At 41.7% G+C, this 18,206-nt stretch overlaps 1 protein-coding gene across 4 annotated transcripts in view; it reads left to right on the top strand.

Moving 5' to 3' along the window:
* Positions 1 to 18,206, top strand: part of COL11A1 (collagen type XI alpha 1 chain) — a 381,664-nt gene that overhangs the window by 115,460 nt on the left and 247,998 nt on the right. For all 4 annotated transcript variants that reach the window (XM_069641554.1, XM_069641555.1, XM_069641557.1 and 1 more), the window contains exon 5: positions 15,121 to 15,249. In XM_069641554.1, coding sequence (XP_069497655.1) covers positions 15,121 to 15,249 — 129 coding nt within the window. The remainder of the gene's footprint in view (positions 1 to 15,120; positions 15,250 to 18,206) is intronic.

Raw genomic sequence — 18,206 nt, forward strand, 5'->3', positions numbered from 1 at the left:
GAACCATAACTGGAGAGAACAGAAGGAGAGAACAGCAATATTGTAGTAATACTACTACTAATGATAATATTAATTATGATGATTATTATTTTTATATGACAACTTGTCAAAACGTGATCACTAGAGTTCTGCATAAGATATTGTCTCACTCAGTAAATTCTCACAGTGCCTTCTGATTAAGCAGACCTGTAATTATTCATAGTTTACAGGTTTTAGTGCATAGGTTTCAATTGTAAAGGTGCGTATTGTGTGAAGTTGTAATAGAGCTGCTGAGCCAATCAGCAAACTTGGAATGTGGGAATTCTCGAGCAGTGACAGTCTGTGATCGGAGCTGGCTGTGGCCTTCCACCTCTCTCCCTCGCTACATCTCCTGCCCACACCTCCCATTCCTCACCTGCTTGCAGTTGTTTCCCTTTATTTTGTTTAACAGGCACCTCTCCCTTACTTGCCTAGATTTTTCTTTTTACCCATGTGTTCTTGCTGAGCATTTCTCTGTGCCCATAATTTGCCCACAGAAATAGGATGTCTTCTCTTTTAAACTAAACTCCTTTACCCATAGTGGTCATTGTGTCTTCTTTGTTCACAACACACTGGTGCATCGAACTTTGTGATACACGCGAAGCCCCCGGTAGCCTTATTCAGGTGCTAATGTCAATAAAGCACATTAAGGGGGGCCAAGCTGACTAGTCATACAAACTTTCTTCCCACCTTAACTTGGGCTGTTGGGCATTAGTTGCTGAATCAGCCTACTGTATTTTCTATTATTATCACATTAACACATGCCAATGCAATTGCGTTATTTCCTTTCGTTTAAAGTAAGTGTTCATCAATGCATTCTATTTTTATGATGTGGCCAAGACAGGTTGTTTTCTTAAAGAGAAACAAATAGGACCATGGATAGATACTGCTGGTTGGAGAATTCCATGCAAGATGTTGGCTGCTTCCTCACTCCCACTCCCTTAAAATAAATAGAAAATAATGAAAATATGCCTTCCCCTGTATGTTTTCCTTCTAAGCTACTTATAGGCCATGCTTGTCCTATTTCAGTCTTCAATGAAGGCTTATGATAGTCCTTAACTATCAATGTTTTCATGGACTATGTTCAGTAACTGTGATCGTCCAGGATACCCTGTTACTCTATAACAATGTTTGTTTGATTTGTGTATGACACTTCTTTTTGAAATTATTATTGGATAATTACTTAGGCTTCATTATGTGTTCACAGCCATTAACTATTTTTACATGTCTCGGCTCGAGGTAACAAATTCCTGTTATTTGCTTAAAAACAGAATCAACATATTATATTACAGTAATGGGAATAACCATTTTATCTTGAGCCATAGGCATCTCCTTGAATGATTTCCTTTTTGGTGAAGGCTACTTATTGTAGTGTGCCTGTTTAAGGGACATTGGGAACACACATACATACTGTGGGGCAGATTCTCAAAACTGATTGCAAATGAAAAAATCCACAGAATTTCTGAAATGCGCAAGTCATCTTATTCTCAAAGGTGACATATGCCTCTCGGGATGGACTGGACAACACTGCAAAGCTATGTTCTTCACCCGCGTGCATACTTCAGTGTTGGGAGCATTGTTCTGACACTAATGTATGACAGGCTTCCAAAAACCATGTGGTTGCTGTGAGGGCCTTTCAAGGAGATGGGGCTTTAAAGTGCCCGTCTCTGGGAAATTCTCAAAAAAAAACATGTCCATCCTTGTTTGGGGGCTGGAAATTGAAGTGTGACAACTGCAGTTTAAACCACAACTGTCACACTTAAAGAAAAAAACATGAAAGTGTCACAAATTACCCTGTCATGATTTGCGTCTCTCCCAGCACTTGTTCCCGACAGGCACAGGGGGATGACCCAAATTTCTGCGCATTTAAAATCACCTCCCACTTGCAAATCAGGAATGTGCTTTTAAATGTGCAGGACCACCTCCCAATTTGCGCTGATGTGCAAATTCAGATGCCCTTAGTGAACTGGGGTGCTCGTTTTTTGTTGCAAGTGTGGAAATGCGGTAGCACTTCTCACTTGCACCAAACATGTTTTTCGAAGCAGGCCCTGTGGACTCAGAAAACACACATGGTAGCTCTGTGACGGAACCACAGTAGCCGATTGATGACACGGCTGCATCCCTGCTGCTCATAAATGTACAGGACACTCTGACGACTGGTTAACAGTTCATCTGTGATGGGATGGTGTCCTTCCTGCAGTTGGACATGGGGACGAAGCATGGCCACGCCCATTTGACAGCCTGCACTATTGCACCCAGTGCTGCAGCAAATCCTCGGCTGGCACATCTGGATAGAATACTCAAGCTGACCAGTGCTAAGGGAAGGGAGCACTTCTCCACATACTTCCCGGCACGGTTTGGTATCTACACAGATACGCGTTCACCCCCCGAAGTACTCAGTTCGATCAAGTTCCTTATGAAGACATTGGAAAGAATCCAAGCAATTGCCCGACATTATGTAGCATTCCATCAACACGTGCCTTCAAGTACTTAGCAACAGACCTTTGATGACAGGGTGAGGTTCCTCCTCTCCATGTGGTGTTTGGTCTTTTTAAAACATGTTCATAAAGTGGAGCAACACATGCCTTATACGTTTTAATTATTTATTCCATTTTTCATGGAACATGAATATTAGCATGTGCCACACTGCACACCTAGATGGAATTTCTTAGCCTCAACCTGTGTCGCACAGAGATAGAATTTGAATGTTAGCATGTGCCACACTGCACACCTAGATGGAATTTCTTAGCCTCAACCTGTGTCGCACAGAGATAGAATTTGAATGTAAGCATGTGCCACACTGCACACTTAGATGGATTTCTTAACTTTATCCTGCGTCGCATCTAAATAGGATTGTGAATGTTAGCACATGCCACACCTAGATGGAACTTGAGTGTTGGAATCTGCCACACTTAGAATTTAGAACACTATCCTGCCCCACATCTAGACAATTATTGGGAAAGTTAGCGAGTGCCACACTCAGACGGAATATGTAGATTAGCAAGTACTACACTTACAGAACTTTGCATGTTAGCATGTTAAATGTCATGTAACCCACTAACCAATATAAGCTCAAACTCTCTGCATACGTTTCTCTCCCAAAAAACTCACACAACCATCTCTCGCACAACAAGCCGCACGCACTTCCCCACACCGCAACAACACATATGCCGCACCTACAGCACACGCGGACTGGCTCTGATACTCGCACCAAAGCTCAGCACCCGGTGTCTACCGAGTTGAAGCTGCCAACAGTGCACCACTCCTCTCACTATCCTACTCCCTCTTCGCCTTACTAACCCATCCTACCTTCTCGTTTACAGATCCTCCAGAGCGCCTGGGGACCAATTCCGTTGGTGACGGTACGCTATATAAGTACCTTTAACATAACATAACATAACATATATTATTGTTCAAGCTATGAACATGTTTTGATCGATTCACGTCTTCTATTTTTCCCTCCACATAAATGCTTTGTGGTCTGTTTGTAAAATGCGCACCATAGAGAAAAAGTTGTGATAGCATGATGGCATATACCAGAGCTACATCATTCCTCATTGGTGGAGTCACAGTGGTTCTTGTTTTGGGCAGCCCCTTGTGGTATCTGGGTTCATGCCCCAACCTCGCTCATTCACTTGTAGAAATGTATCATTATGAGGCTGGTTGAGACTTGTGTCCAAGCAACTGCCATGCTCCTATTACTGGCCTTTCTTGTTGCTCCTCAGGCATGTTATCCTAATCATTCTTGCATGACCAATTACACTACGCCCTTTTTCACATAATTGTACTTCTTCACGATTCAATTGTATAGTTATACATGCCCCCGGTGCTAGTCTGAGTCCTTGTCTATCCATTAAACAACTTCAAAAGTATTGGGTTGCAAAAAGTACCAGACAAATCCTTTAGTTGAACATTTGCACCTAAACCCTGTGTGTGTTTAGCCTCCATCCTTTATTTGCGGAAGCCAAACACGCAGACTTAGTCAACAGATATTGATTAGGCTCTCCATCGTTCATTAAGAGGATAGACATACAGCAGAAGTTATTTGGTACAAACTCCAAAGTTTTAGTATGTTCATTTTATTTAACGCTATTTGATGTAATTAAGTCTGGTGTATTGTTGAGATGTTTTAAGTTATGCAAATCATTTTCAAACGTTTTTAGACAATGCACACTATGTACTTGTGTTTCATGTGTTTGTTCGTATCCCATTGAAATACATTAATCTTTTACTAATTGGCCATGTTGGGCACTAGGGATTAGATGCTAATTTTAGTCAAAGGAAAACTATAACTCAAAACGCATTTATCACATCACACAGCCATGATGCATATGATGGATGCCATATTATATATATATGTTTTGCATCAACCTTGAGTCCATGAACAGCATCCTCGTATTTGTACTCACACACATCAACATTGACGCAGGGACATTTTCATTTCTGAGACCAACACAGCCTCATTCCAAAGAAGCAATTCTAATTAAAACAAAGTGTATGGAGAGGGGGACCCAGAAGTGAGGAACAATGCTCCAATGGAATGCCCCACAGGTGCAAACGATGTCATAGAGTGGAGGCAGAATGTTCATCTTCCACACCCTTGAAGTTGGCATTCTTGTGCCCACAATGGGATTCATGCGGGACGTGATTCCCCTGTGATGTGTGTCAGGGCATGCCATGGGGAGGCCTTAACTTGGTGGTGGTGCACGCTTCCCGGCTGGTACAGTAGTGCTGCTTTTATTTACTGTCCTGGAAGAGAAGCGACCTCCTAAAAGCCGAGTGGAAGTCCTCCCTCAATGGCAAGCAATGGAATGTAGCGTGATGTCATGAGACTTCCACCACTACTCATGTGATTTAGCACACAATGGGCCAGATTTACAAAAGCGTTTTTCAATGGTGCAAATCCCATTAGAATACGCTTTGTAAATCAGGCCCAAAGGGTCTGATTTCCAAAGCGTCTGACAATGTGATTGAACCCTTGTAAAACGCTTTTGTATATCAGGCCCAATCTGTTATTTTCATTGTAGTTGATGCCACGCAGATTTCTGGCTCCAATACTTTCTCGCATGTATTATATTGCCATCAGCTCTGCCGAGTTCACTCTTCTTGAGAGAATCCAGATGTGAGTCCTCGTGCACATTTATATTGTTTTTCTGATATTCTAAAGTTTCGGTCTTTTGATGCGGTTGTAGCAGAGGGAAGTGTTACCAAATGCACATCTAATCTTTCCAAATCCAAGAAGTGAAATTCAACTTCCAACAACACTCCCTTCTACACAGTGAAAGGTAATGTGCATTATGTCACAAAGGTTACACAAATATTTGCTTGGAAAGAGATATGTTTGGCATATTTTGGCAAGTCGCAGTGGAAACTTGAAATTACGTTAACACAAGTTGGAATCTTGTGCCAGCAAATCATGATTTTTGCAAAACAATGTGTCACTGTCTTAAACTTTTCCATTCTTTTGACTTTTATCCTAACAAAGAACATTTCCCTTAAATGTAAACTACCCATCATCCCCAAAACTGAAAAAACAAAACCATCTCTCTATAACTTTGTGCCATGCATATTTGTTTCATGTGCGCATGTCGGATTTTAGACAGTCGTTATTAATAAGTGCTTGGAAAGTACATTAAGTTAAGGTACACTTGGCAGGCCTCAATAAATATAGAGCTTTCTGTCACATTTCCAGTTTTTCACTTACGATTTATGTATAATTTTTTATTAATTATATATAGCTAGGACATTTAGCAGACCCTCCATAGTTGATAAACCGCTTGCACCCAAGGGTAGTCAACCACTGTCTTCATCGGAGGTATGCACGCAGAGTTTCATTTTTGAAATGGATCTGACCCTCAACCCCATGGACAGAATTGTTGTAAAGAAGCATCTTTTAACAAGGCTTTCTTTCCCGGATGCTTCTATCGTTGTGGATTACCGCAGGTTACGTTTCCAGAGAAGAGAACAGGCACATTGCACTGAGTCAAGACTTCAGGCAATTTTTCTCAATCTCTGTCATTTATGCAGTCAATGTATGCAGTTGTGTTTTGTATTATGAAACATTGCAATACAGGTCTCTTAAAACCACAGGGGAAGGGGGGAAGAAGTCTTATGGAAAATGGTCAACTATGTTCAAAGGTCAAATTCTGGATCATGACAGGGAGAAAAAGGCAGATAGGAGCATTTAACGGAATACATAGATGCAGTTAAAGATAAGGTTACATTCAAAGCTAAGTCCAAAGGCTGAGTTCTGCATACTGACCGAGAAGAGGAGGTCAGAAAGCAGGTTGGGAGGGGAGAAGAACAAAGAAGGAGAGCTCCACATGGAGCGCATTACTCCTGCCATTTCTGTGCTTTTAGTGGTTGCTGTTCAGGTAATCTGAGGAATTCAAAACCCTCTTTGGTTTGCATACATTCTTTCCATATTGCATGCTGGCTGCATCACCAAGGTATGTCTACATCAAATTCCATCACAGTGTCTCATGTTAGCCTCTACTAATGTACAGTCAGTCCTGTTAATTTCTTTATGCCAGAGGCTCTGTTCTCTTGAACTCCCTCCTGCTTCCTGCTCACAGGTACCAGAATGGGATGCAACCCACTTTTTCAAACGAGAATATGGGCAGGACTACCTGCAACTGTCATCAATATTACAGAAGGATTATGCAGCTCCTTCTGTAATCATGAATAGAGTGGCCTAATCCTTATTTTACCTGAGTGTTCTGCAGGCACATCACAAAGTCACACCTCCAGTGGCACATTTTCCATTACAACGTAAGCCCTGGTAACAGGGGTTCTAGCCGAAGAAGAATACTTTGTAGACCTTCACTGGTGCAGTATATTCAGTCTGCCCCTTGATGGGGACCTCGCCTGGGGGTATCAGGGCCATGTGAGAGTCGCACCCTGGAAGCATTCATCTAAGAGTTGCACCTTGGAAGCATTCATGTAAGAGTCACACCATGGAAGTATTCATGTAAGAGTCGCACCTTGGAAGCATTCATGTAAGCGTCACACCCTGGAAGTATTCATGTAAGTGTTGCACCCTGGAAGCATTCATGTAAGAGTCATACCCTGGAAGTATTCATGTAAGAATCGCACCTTGGAAGCATTCATGTAAGAGTCACACCCTGGAAGTATTCATGTAAGAGTCGCACCCTGGAAGCATTCATGTAAGAGTCACACCCTGGAAGCATTCATGTAAGAGTCACACCCTGGAAGTATTCATGTAAGAGTCGCACCCTGGAAGCATTCATGTCAGAGTCACACCATGGAAGTATTCATGTAAGAGTCGCACCCTGGAAGCATTTATGTCAGAGTCACACCATGGAAGTAGTCATGTAAGAGTCGCACCCTGGAAGCATTCATGTAAGAGTCGAACCCTGGAAGCATTCATGTAAGAGTCACACCCTGGAAGTATTCATGTAAGAGTCGCACCTTGGAAGCATTCATGTAAGAGTCACACCCTGGAAGTATTCATGTAAGAGTCGCACCCTGGAAGCATTCATGTAAGAGTCGAACCCTGGAAGCATTCATGTAAGAGTCACACCCTGGAAGTATTCATGTAAGAGTCGCACCTTGGAAGCATTCATGTCAGAGTCACACCATGGAAGTATTCATGTAAGAGTCGCACCCTGGAAGCATTCATGTCAGAGTCACACCATGGAAGTAGTCATGTAAGAGTCGCACCCTGGAAGCATTCATGTAAGAGTCGAACCCTGGAAGCATTCATGTAAGAGTCGCTCCTTGAAACTCCACCCATGTTTCAGTGCCTTCTCCCACCCAAGGATCTGCATGATGCTCCACTGTTAAGAAGTATAGCAGTAGATGTAGTGTCTCCTCTATAGCTGCATTCAGAGTAGTATCTGCCTGTATCGCGGCCATGCTGTACACAGTGAGATGGAGTTTAGTACCCGAATGCACCACTTGTTGAGGATTCCTGACCTTCAGTAAATCTGTGGAAGTGTTTCTGTCATGCATACTGTGCACTAACACAAATATACAGATGCCAGCTAGCACATAACAAGGATACGCCTCCATGAGGCCCACTTTCATTGTGTACTGTTTAATAGAGTGTAGTAATCCTTATGCACTGGGCACTTCACATGTGTACTCTGCTATGTGCAGTTCCATTCACATGTTACATTGCATAACATTAATGTTTAAATGTAAAAAATGAAGCCAGATAACTAAGACCAACATGGCTCAATGACCGTTTGCTGTATCCTTCCACAAGTGTATTATTTTACATTCTAACAGGAAGCACAACTCTAGCACAAGGCTTTACTAGTGTGATATTATAGAAAACATAATTTCATGATGAACTCAGAATATTCCATTTTAAAGCTATCTGGCGTACACTAAACAGTACCATTATGTTATGGGCTGGTTTTGTATGAGGCAAGATTTAGAGTTGCAGTTCTGGCAGGGATACGGACATGTAATATTAATGTGAATATCACTACCTCAATTATGAAGAAGAAGTAACTATAGTACTGCCCATTAATGAATAAAGGCAATACTATTTATTCATTAAAGTGATGAATTGGGCATGATATTTTAAAGTGTATGTGCACGATTGTATCTCTCTTTAATTTAATCAGAAAGCTGAAAGGTACGTATGATTATCTTCCCAAAACTCCTAAACATGCTCCTAATCTCTAATTGACAGTTGGCTAGGGTCACTATATCGATGGCAGTCATCCTTACATTGTTTTGTTCTTGAAATCTATTCCTGGACTTTGCCACCTTTTCCCATACCACACATTTTGAATATAGACAAAAGTTATTTTAAAACTAGATTTTGCCTACTGAGATTGACAACTAGTTATAACGGGGTCACTATGCCTTCTTCCCTCCTTCATTTTTGATAAGTAATTAGCACCCTTGGCGGGTGCGTCAGACTAATTAGGTTGCTCCAAACCAGGGCTGAAACTAACAATCCAAGCTTGGGTTTGGGGTAACCCGATTGCTTGGCACACCTGTGCTGCACCCCGCAACACTTGTCTCCCCTTCTATACTTCCTGCCACCCCATGTTAAGCCCCTAAACATCCTCTGCCCCTCTATCTTAATGGGGTCTTCTCTCCGTCAGGCCTGCACCACTCGGCTTTCCTTCTACATCAGTCATGGAAATGAAAAAGGGGCTCCACGCGCGACCATGACAACCACTCCCTGGCTGCAGCCAATAAAGCAGTGTGGCAGGTATTCTTTATTTTTCATTTCTATTAGCACCTCGAGGTTTTGCCTCGGAGTGCTAAAGGCAATAATCTTGCGTTCTGTGTGCTTCACCGGCCTGGTAACAGCACCAGGGTCATTACTGGCTGATTAAACCCACAGAACACGTGGTTACTGCTATAATCTCATCTTCTACAGTAGACTTCACAGATTCATCTAAGCACATGTTTGCAATTGAGAGGTCTAAAGATGAGCCGACACTGTAGGTGAGTTAATTAAGTTTATTTTCGCGAGCCCGCACGAAGGACACACGTCTTCCCTGCAGCCTCCCAACCGCCTCTGCTGTCACGCGATGCCCTCGACTCAAATCATCACAAGGCTTGCGAGACAGCACGAGGCTAAAAGCAAATGCAACTCTCCACAAGATGCTAGTTATGCAGCCTCAGATTCATAATTATAATTGATCACCCATCATTTGCAGCAAAGTGGAGCTAGAGTTGTTCTCTAAATACTACGTCATGGTGGACGCCATCTGATCCTTAAAATTTGAAATATTTAACCACTTCTAATCGTGTGACACATATCTCCCACCGGATTTCCCATTGCTCATCCACACTTATAGTTAAACTGTGCCATAATTGGAATATGGTTACCTCTGTGATCACTGATTTCACTGTATGTTGTAGAATATTGTCGACCAGAAACATCATAATTCCTTTATAAGTGTTTGTGCCACCCGAATAATAAATGTACTTCTATGCTCCCTCATTACTGACTATAAGGGCATTTTCCAAGTTTATGTAATTTACCAATCCTTGTAGAATGTTCCTAAACTTAAACTCCTAAATATTCTAGTCAATACTCATATCAGCCTCGCGAAGTAGATAATATATTATTGAGTATCACTCCCAAGACGTATGAGGAAGGTTATGCAACCAATTTAACAGAAAAGCTTTTCAAAACAGAGCTGATTATCCTCATTAGGCCCTCACAAAGGATATGAGCATTTAGTGCTGGCATGTAAGGACTTCTAAAACCGTTTATCCAGTTAGGTGAACACCCCAAATCGTTGCTGACCAGCACTGCAGTTCCCCAGTTTAAAAAAAGAATAGCTGGTACTTCTAGGTCTTCTAGATTTCAGACAGATGTTCACCTGATACATGTCCATTTGTTGTCCAATCAGTGCATGGATAGAACACAATTGTTTCTTGGAATTGATGTTAACTCTATTGGTGTTATGCCTAATAGTATACTGTATTGATCAGTGGACACATTGTGCTCTCACCTGATAGCACAAGTCCAATCACTGTGCTCCTCTCCTCTCTCTAAACAAAAGTGGCACTTCACTTTCCCAAGTGTTCTCAAGAATAATATACTGAAATGAATGTGTTGTCTTCAGGTAAGTGTCCACAAAAAATGAAATCAAACAAATGCACTGGTTTCTCCTTTCCGAAGCCACTTTGAACTATACTGTGTAAAGATAAACTCCCTTTTTCAATTTGTTATAATTTAAAATCATCAACCCTTAACCATCTGATTTTCCTTTGGCTCAAAGGGTTCTAGCAAAGCAGGTCTAAGTGGCCAAAGAACAATTCTGCTAGATAAGTTGAATCCACAATAATATGCGTTGGTATTTTATTTGGGCATAACATAATGCGTGTAGTCAAAATAGTAGGGTGTTTTCTTGCTTATCTTTTAAAAAAAGAGTAATAGCATGATTGCTATGTTTTGTTCTCTTCTGATGTTCATTCTGATATTGCCCCTTGTAAGATACCTCCAAGAGTTTACAATTAGTTTGACAATGAAAAACCAATTGATGAACTAAGTGCTACTTGGTAAAGAGTCACATGACCTTGTTTGATCTTTCAGCATTCTGTTTCCAAGTTGCAAAACTTATGAGGATGCCATAAAAATGCAGATGCCTTAAGCAAAAATAAAAATGATAGGGGCAAGGTATAGGAAGACATTAAATTTACCTGAAGTAGCAGTGGATATGATGTTGTATTATTATAATGTGGTGTTTACAAAAGGGTCCTGCAGAAAAGTTATGCCTGGGGACCAATAAAATATATGACCTCCCAATTGCAAATGGAAATTAATCTCTTTTTGCAACAGAAGGAGTACTACCCCTAGGGACCTTTTCGCCAAATATGTTACACAAAATGCAATAGAAAGCACCTTAGGTCAGTAACACTGGTCATAATGACCTTTGGATATCAAACTGTATCAATTTGGGCCAAATAAGTTGTCCATGCTAGCAGGTTGTGCAGGTCCTCAAGTCATTGCCCAATCTCCCTTTATGCCTGTCTCAGTTGGATTGTAATTGATTAACAAAACATGATTATTAATAATATTTAATTCATAGTATATAGTACGTTTAGCACTATTTCGTGTGCAATGTGTGGTACGCCTTTAATTCGATATCTAAAGAAGCATACATTTCCGATCAATATGAATAATAAGTCTTGTGTTACATCATGGTATCAATCTACCATGTGTTTATTTTACAAGGATTCAGGTGCTAAAATGTAAACTTTTAAAATGTTGTTTTATTGATTTTTTATTTTATCTTCAAATACACATTTTCTGTTTCTGCTATGAAGTGTTCTCAATATTTCAATCTATATCGAAGTATTTCACTTATAAAGCTATAAGGAAAGTGTTCTCTTAATGGGAATTTCCTTCCATAGTTTCTATGGACCCCGTATCTTTATTCTTTTTTTTTTTAGCATGTTCTGAATTTTCTTGAAGGGAAGTAAAGTATGCATCTTCAATTCCGTGCCTTAGTGTTAATTTAGTATGGGGGAACTGATCGGTGCTTCAGACTATCAGTACTAGGTAACTATATTTCCCTTTTCCATTTGTGTAACGTTTTAACATTGCACGCAGCATCTTACAATGCAGTGCAGTGGAGATAAATTTGTAGCACCCTAGCTTTTAATACTTGGGGATTTTTGGTTACTTTTATATGTACCAAAAGACAAGCTGGTGGCAGCAGATATATTTTTACAATTGTTGCATTATTGTTCACATTTGCGTTACTGCATATGGCTACTAAACGTGGCTAGTGCCCTAAAATGGCCACACCACAAGAATTGTTCTTGTTCCTTGGCCATAGTATAGTTTGGTCTACTTCTTGGCTCGTAAGCTAAGGAAAACCAATATAAGGTCATGCACTTCCATGGGAAAGCTGCAGCTTTTTGCGGGCTAGTGCTGCCTTTGTGTGTGTTTGGCCCAGGAAGGGGGTGGGTCTGTCTGGTTCCATTCCACCTCCATGGAGCAAGAGTGTCTAGGTGCGGGACATGAGAGAAACTAATAGTTGCCCATGAGTGGACAACTACTGGCTGTTTGAATTGTGCACATCATTGCATTGGTGGGCTTGGACTTGCTTCCAGGCTGGATTTTGGATAAGAAGTGGCTTGCAGCCATTTCATTAGGTCAGCATTGGAGTCAAGAATCCCTTGTAGGCAAACAGCTAATTGAAGATCCAAAGTAGTCTCCTGAAGAGGATGTCATCCCTTCCTGCATCTGGCCCAGTGAAGCCCTGTTGGACTATCTGATCTCCGAAGAATGTATTCATGTGTCAGCCCTTGGAATAGTGGGACCAATTAGTCTTGATGTCTTCTCAATGATCCAGCTCCCCTGAGCCTTCGGAAGTGTCCCTGGACCACCCGGTGGACTGACTAGCTCCAATGGTGTCTACCTTGCCTCAAGGGTCACTGTTTTGCCTTTGCATGTAGAACTTTGATGGTCGCCAGATCATGGTACAAGTTGCCTACCATGTTATTTCGGCAAACTAGCATCAAGGGATCATGTCCTAGCGGAGCGTCTTCAACTGTGACTGAAAGGATGTCTACTGTAATCTGTTTGCAGTGGCAATCCTGCAACTCACCTTCCTGTGAAGTGCCTAAAAAAGCCTGCATTGGTAAATATTGCATTTCTTCATCATCAGGGGTTCCATATGGACGTGACCAGAAGAATCCTCTGGGTACCTCTCACCAAAAACAATGGTGGGAAATTCAACCTCCAGCTACCTCCAGTCAATCCAAGTCATCTCGGAAAATCAGAGTCAAGTGGCTAAGTAAATACAATGCAAATATTCCCATTCCATTCCGTAGGATAACTTTGGGAACCAATACCTTTGTACCCTAGCCCTCCATTGCACTGCCGTTAGGCTGTCAAATATAGCTAGTATTTTCTGAAAGATAAGAACACTATGTGCTTACATAGTTACCTTGTTGAATAACTTCATTGAAAAACCGCCAACACAGGTAAATTAGAGTTTACCTACAGAGAGTACTTTCTCGGTTGAAGCATTGTGGCTCCTTTGATGTTTGGGCACAAGACCCCATTCATCTTAGGAATATGACTGATGAAGTTAGGGAAATTGACTTGTGACTTGGTTCCATCTTTACTTCATTCGTTTACTTACCTCCTGTGTTGGATAAGTCATTTAAATGCATTTTAAGAACCTATGGTGAATGTGTATATGTTTATTACTGAGTAGTGTGCGATATTATCAGGGGCTAGTTTAATTTTTTAGTGTGTGTAAAGGCTTAGAATACATATTGTGTTTTGATATATTCCTGTCAAAACTGAATTATTTCATATTATAATGTGTGGACTCATTGAGGGCCCCTGACAACACTCACACACTCCCGAGAATAGCCTTAACTGTTCTCCATGTTTACCTTGATTGGGTTGTGGTTAAGAGTTCCCTGTTCACTATAACTAAGGTGGCCTCCTAAAATCTGTCCATCAGGCCAGATTCTAGAAATCCAATTTAGCAACAGGTCTACCTGGAGAAAGATTACTTGGTCAATATGTGGCGTTATTTGATCTGTTATTACTTCCCATCATTTTTACTAGTTAGATACCAGAAGCAGAATGCTTCACACTGTTGCTCTTAAGTTTGAAAGCAGAATATTAAACAGCTTGGTGATACATCGTGCTGCAAGCCCTGAAGGAGTGCACATTAGCATAACAGAAGTAGTGGAAAGTTCTCTTCTGTAATACCAAATGCTGCCACCTGTGCGGGGGAGAATGTTTAAGGGGTATTCCTTAATTTGAATGAGGGTGTGCCCCATGTAAGTCATGGGCCCTCATTACAACCCAGGCGTTAAGGGGTTAACGGCGCCGTAAAAGGTGGCGGCGCCGTTAAGCCTTAACGCCTGATTACGAGGTCCCTTTGCGGGTGGCACTTTAACGCCTGCTTTTAGCAGGCGTTAAAAAACCAACCCGCAAAGGGACCTAGGAGCTAATTACGGCACCGTAATTTACGGTGCCGTAATTAGCGCCTTCCCCAGTCTCATTGAGCCCTATGGGGCAAAAATGGGAATGGGGAAGGGCCATGGCGGCATGGGGAATTACCGCCCCGCCAACCTCGGAATGGGGCGGTAATTCCCCATTCCGCCATGGCGGAGTCGGTAAGTTACCGGCATGGACCATGGTGCTATTAGCACCATGGTCCAACGCCTGGGTCGTAATGAGGGCCATGGAATCACATTTTACATGTCCATGTATTATCAACATATGTGCATGGGAAAATTGGGCCCAAGAAAGTACTCTGGGGGAGTTCAAACTGGATGGTGGTGCACAGGCAGAGGACACCATTATTTACGTGGTGGAAAAGTGGCTCTTGGAGGCTCTCAGTGGAACTTATCACATGTCTATGCACAGTTACAGACTACAGTCCTGTTTTCGAGGGTTGTGTGTGGGCCTGAGATTTTGCTCTTTTCATCATCGCAATGGAGCCACACACCCGTGGCTGTGCCTGGTGCCGCGGTGTGTGTGATAAACCAGGTGGAGCCTAAGAATCAGTTAATTGTAACGCTTGCTTCGAATTGTGAAAATTTACAATGTTTACATTATAATTAACAACCTCACCACTGTAGCATTTCAACAAGCTTCTTCTCTTCTTTTGGTGTCTTTAGGGTGATATCCAACAACTTCTCATCGTCGGTGATCCCAAAGCAGCCTATGACTACTGTGAGCATTATAGCCGAGACTGTGACTCCCCTGTCGTTCATACTGCTCAGGCCCAAGAACCTGAAGTTGATGAAGTGAGTAGATACTAATGTATTATTGCACTTGCAGACCATTGGTGAGTATGATAGAGTTACTGTTCAAAACAAACCTTTACCATAACATTCTGTTCCATAACTCGCTGCTTTATATTAATTGTAATCTTAACCCTGCCACCATGCACTATTTGTAAATAGAAATGCAACATAGTCGTTCTAGTCACTTGTCCAGTGTCCACTTCTCCTCTGTGCACCATTCTTCATTATTTACTTAGCATTGGATAAAATTGCCATCATTCACCTCACTCCAGTGAACTAATTTTAAGGACGTCTTCTGCAATAGGCAACCGGCAGTTTCACATATCCTGATTTCCCCTTTAAAAGAAATGTCACTACACATTGATTTAACAGGGGGAATGGGGGGGGCCTGTTGAATCGTCACTGACCCGAAGAACTTGACCACAAGGATTCAAATCAAATGTTGTGATGACATTTCTCTTTCCTCAAACATGCCCAAATCCTGCCCTGTCTCTACTCGATTCTCACATTCAAGTTTGACTTTACTATTGCATTCCCATGATCTACAGTGCACCACTGTTCTCCATCTAGGTTTGCATTATATGGGTGCAAAAGAAAAAAAACATGTTTGCATGTGCGTTGCAGCGATGCTGTACATTAGTTGATATTATGAGGAGGTTTAGCCATTTCAAACCACAGAAAACACCAAAACCTGCATTGGTTAGATGATGGATGGGTGGGGAGGTGGAGACACCTAATGAAAAGGGCAAGAACGATCCATGTAGGAAAGTAGTCAAAGAACAGATGACAGCTGTGCTACGAGGAAAAATGTAGGGGTTGAAAAGTTGATTCAAAGTGATGGAGCCGGGATTAGAACCGAGAGTATTTAATAACCTGAAACAGTGACATCACGAAAGGGCAGTCTCCGTCATTGTGTACCAACTGCTTAATTGCGTAAATAGGCACATTATAATATTTATACTGTTGTACTTTAAAGGATACATTTTGCAAACAGAATAATACATTTTTAGCTGACTGACCTTTATTGGACTTTAAGATTCCCTAGTGAAAGAGGAAAATAACCATTGGAGGGATTCTCTGGGGATGGTCAGTGCATGATATAGGCACACATTCACTCATGTTTGCGGTTTGGAATGCGTTTTATTTAATGCAGGCATCCAGTAAACCTCTGGGGGTTTCTACATATTTTGGGTGGCTCCAGTAGGCTGCGAGTATGTGGAATGTAGTGGGTACATCATTGGCAACGCAATCAACTCAATCGTCGATTTATAAAAATAGGCAAGATGTGCATTGTCATATTACGGGTTGGGTCGTGAGGGTCTTAGCAAAAGCCTCGGGGCATTACCTGCCCTGGTAATGCTCCCCATCGAGCGGTTTATTGCTATTAGCGTCCCAGCATGGAATACTGAGATGCTAACCTTTTTTTTTTCCCAAGTTGAGAAACGGCCATTCTCAACTTGAAATAAAATACAAGCCAAAATGGACACCATGGAAGAGGGACAAGGGAGCGGCAGGTAAGTGGGGTGGGGTGAGTTAAACATGTGGAAAAGATGGGGTATGGATGAGGGTGAAGGGACACAGGGGAGCACAGGGCACATTTACCTCAGCCCGGGTAGGGGAAGATGATGGCCTCCAACTCTGGGAGGCTCAGAGCAGGGTATTACAGCGTGGTAAAGCCCCCATTCTGAGCCTCCTGATTAATAATCATTATTAATATTTGAATGTATAATATTTGATAGTCACATGCAAACACTTTCAAGATAAGAGTTTCTCTCCAAGTTTGGGGCAATTGACTTCTGTGAAACTGAGATGTCGAATTCCCCCATTTTCATTCCTCTATAAAGATCTGGTTTCTACATCTGGCAGCTGCTACTGCCAGAGTGTGGGAAGAAGATGTTTAAGACCCACCAATTTACAAAGAGTGCCCTCCTATTCTGTACCCTCAGAGGAGAGTGGCAAACAATGTGGGTGCATCATGCTACTCCTTAAACATGAAAGTACCGGGGCATGCTGGTCAACTAGAAGTTTACCTAATTATATTCAGCCAAAATCACCAACCAGGAAGTTGGATGTCTGGAAAAAACACACGAGTTTATGTCTAAGATGCAGACTTTTGTTAGGATTATCACCCGATAGTTGTTCAGTAATAAAGGAAAATTTGACAAATGCACATTTCTCAGATCCTCCTCTCACTACAGCCATGCAAAGAAATAACATGTGCATGGAATTCTGATGTGTGACATATCTGAGGAGAACATAGTTGTGCATCGTTAGGAGCTGGAATAAAGCACTATAGAGGACAACGCTTAGTGTGCTCTATCCTCACCTTCACATTCTCTCCAATTACGTTACGTCAACCGAGAAGTGTTGGAATGCATTCCTCACCCACGTTATCTAAGCACCATGTGCAGACTTCACTATATCTGATGTCAAAAACAGTCACCACGTAGTGGGAATAACATCAAGACCTTCATGCGCAATTTAAGGTAATTTATGGTACTGCAAAAACTGCTCTGAAATAATAACGGAAAGAATGGTTAGCCTTCCCTGAAGAATAGGCTCATAGTCTACTTCCCTGGTAATGAGCATTGCAGATGAGAGTTTTATAAGCATGGAGAGAGCATCTGCAACTCTCATAAGTCTTCAATAAAATACTCTTCCGTGCTTGGGAATTTATCATAGTACTGTGTTACACCACTGACAGTTTCCAACGCTTTTCCCAGCCTTAAAATCCTGCAGAATTGTTCCAGCATTGCATTTGTGTGCCTACAAAACTTAATGGAAATATTCCATTTTAACAGTTGCATTTAAAAAAAAATAAAAGGTTGCCTTTCTATAGATACAATTTTGAACACAATTACGGATTTAACAATTAGCTGATCTTTTCAACATCAGGCGATTGATAACGAACACACACACACACACACGCACGCACACACACACGAATACAGTGTTTG

The sequence above is a fragment of the Ambystoma mexicanum genome, chromosome 1q, assembly GCF_040938575.1.
Source record: "Ambystoma mexicanum isolate Mex_15411 chromosome 1q, UKY_AmexF1_1, whole genome shotgun sequence".
NCBI classification, from domain to species: Eukaryota; Metazoa; Chordata; class Amphibia; order Caudata; family Ambystomatidae; genus Ambystoma; species Ambystoma mexicanum.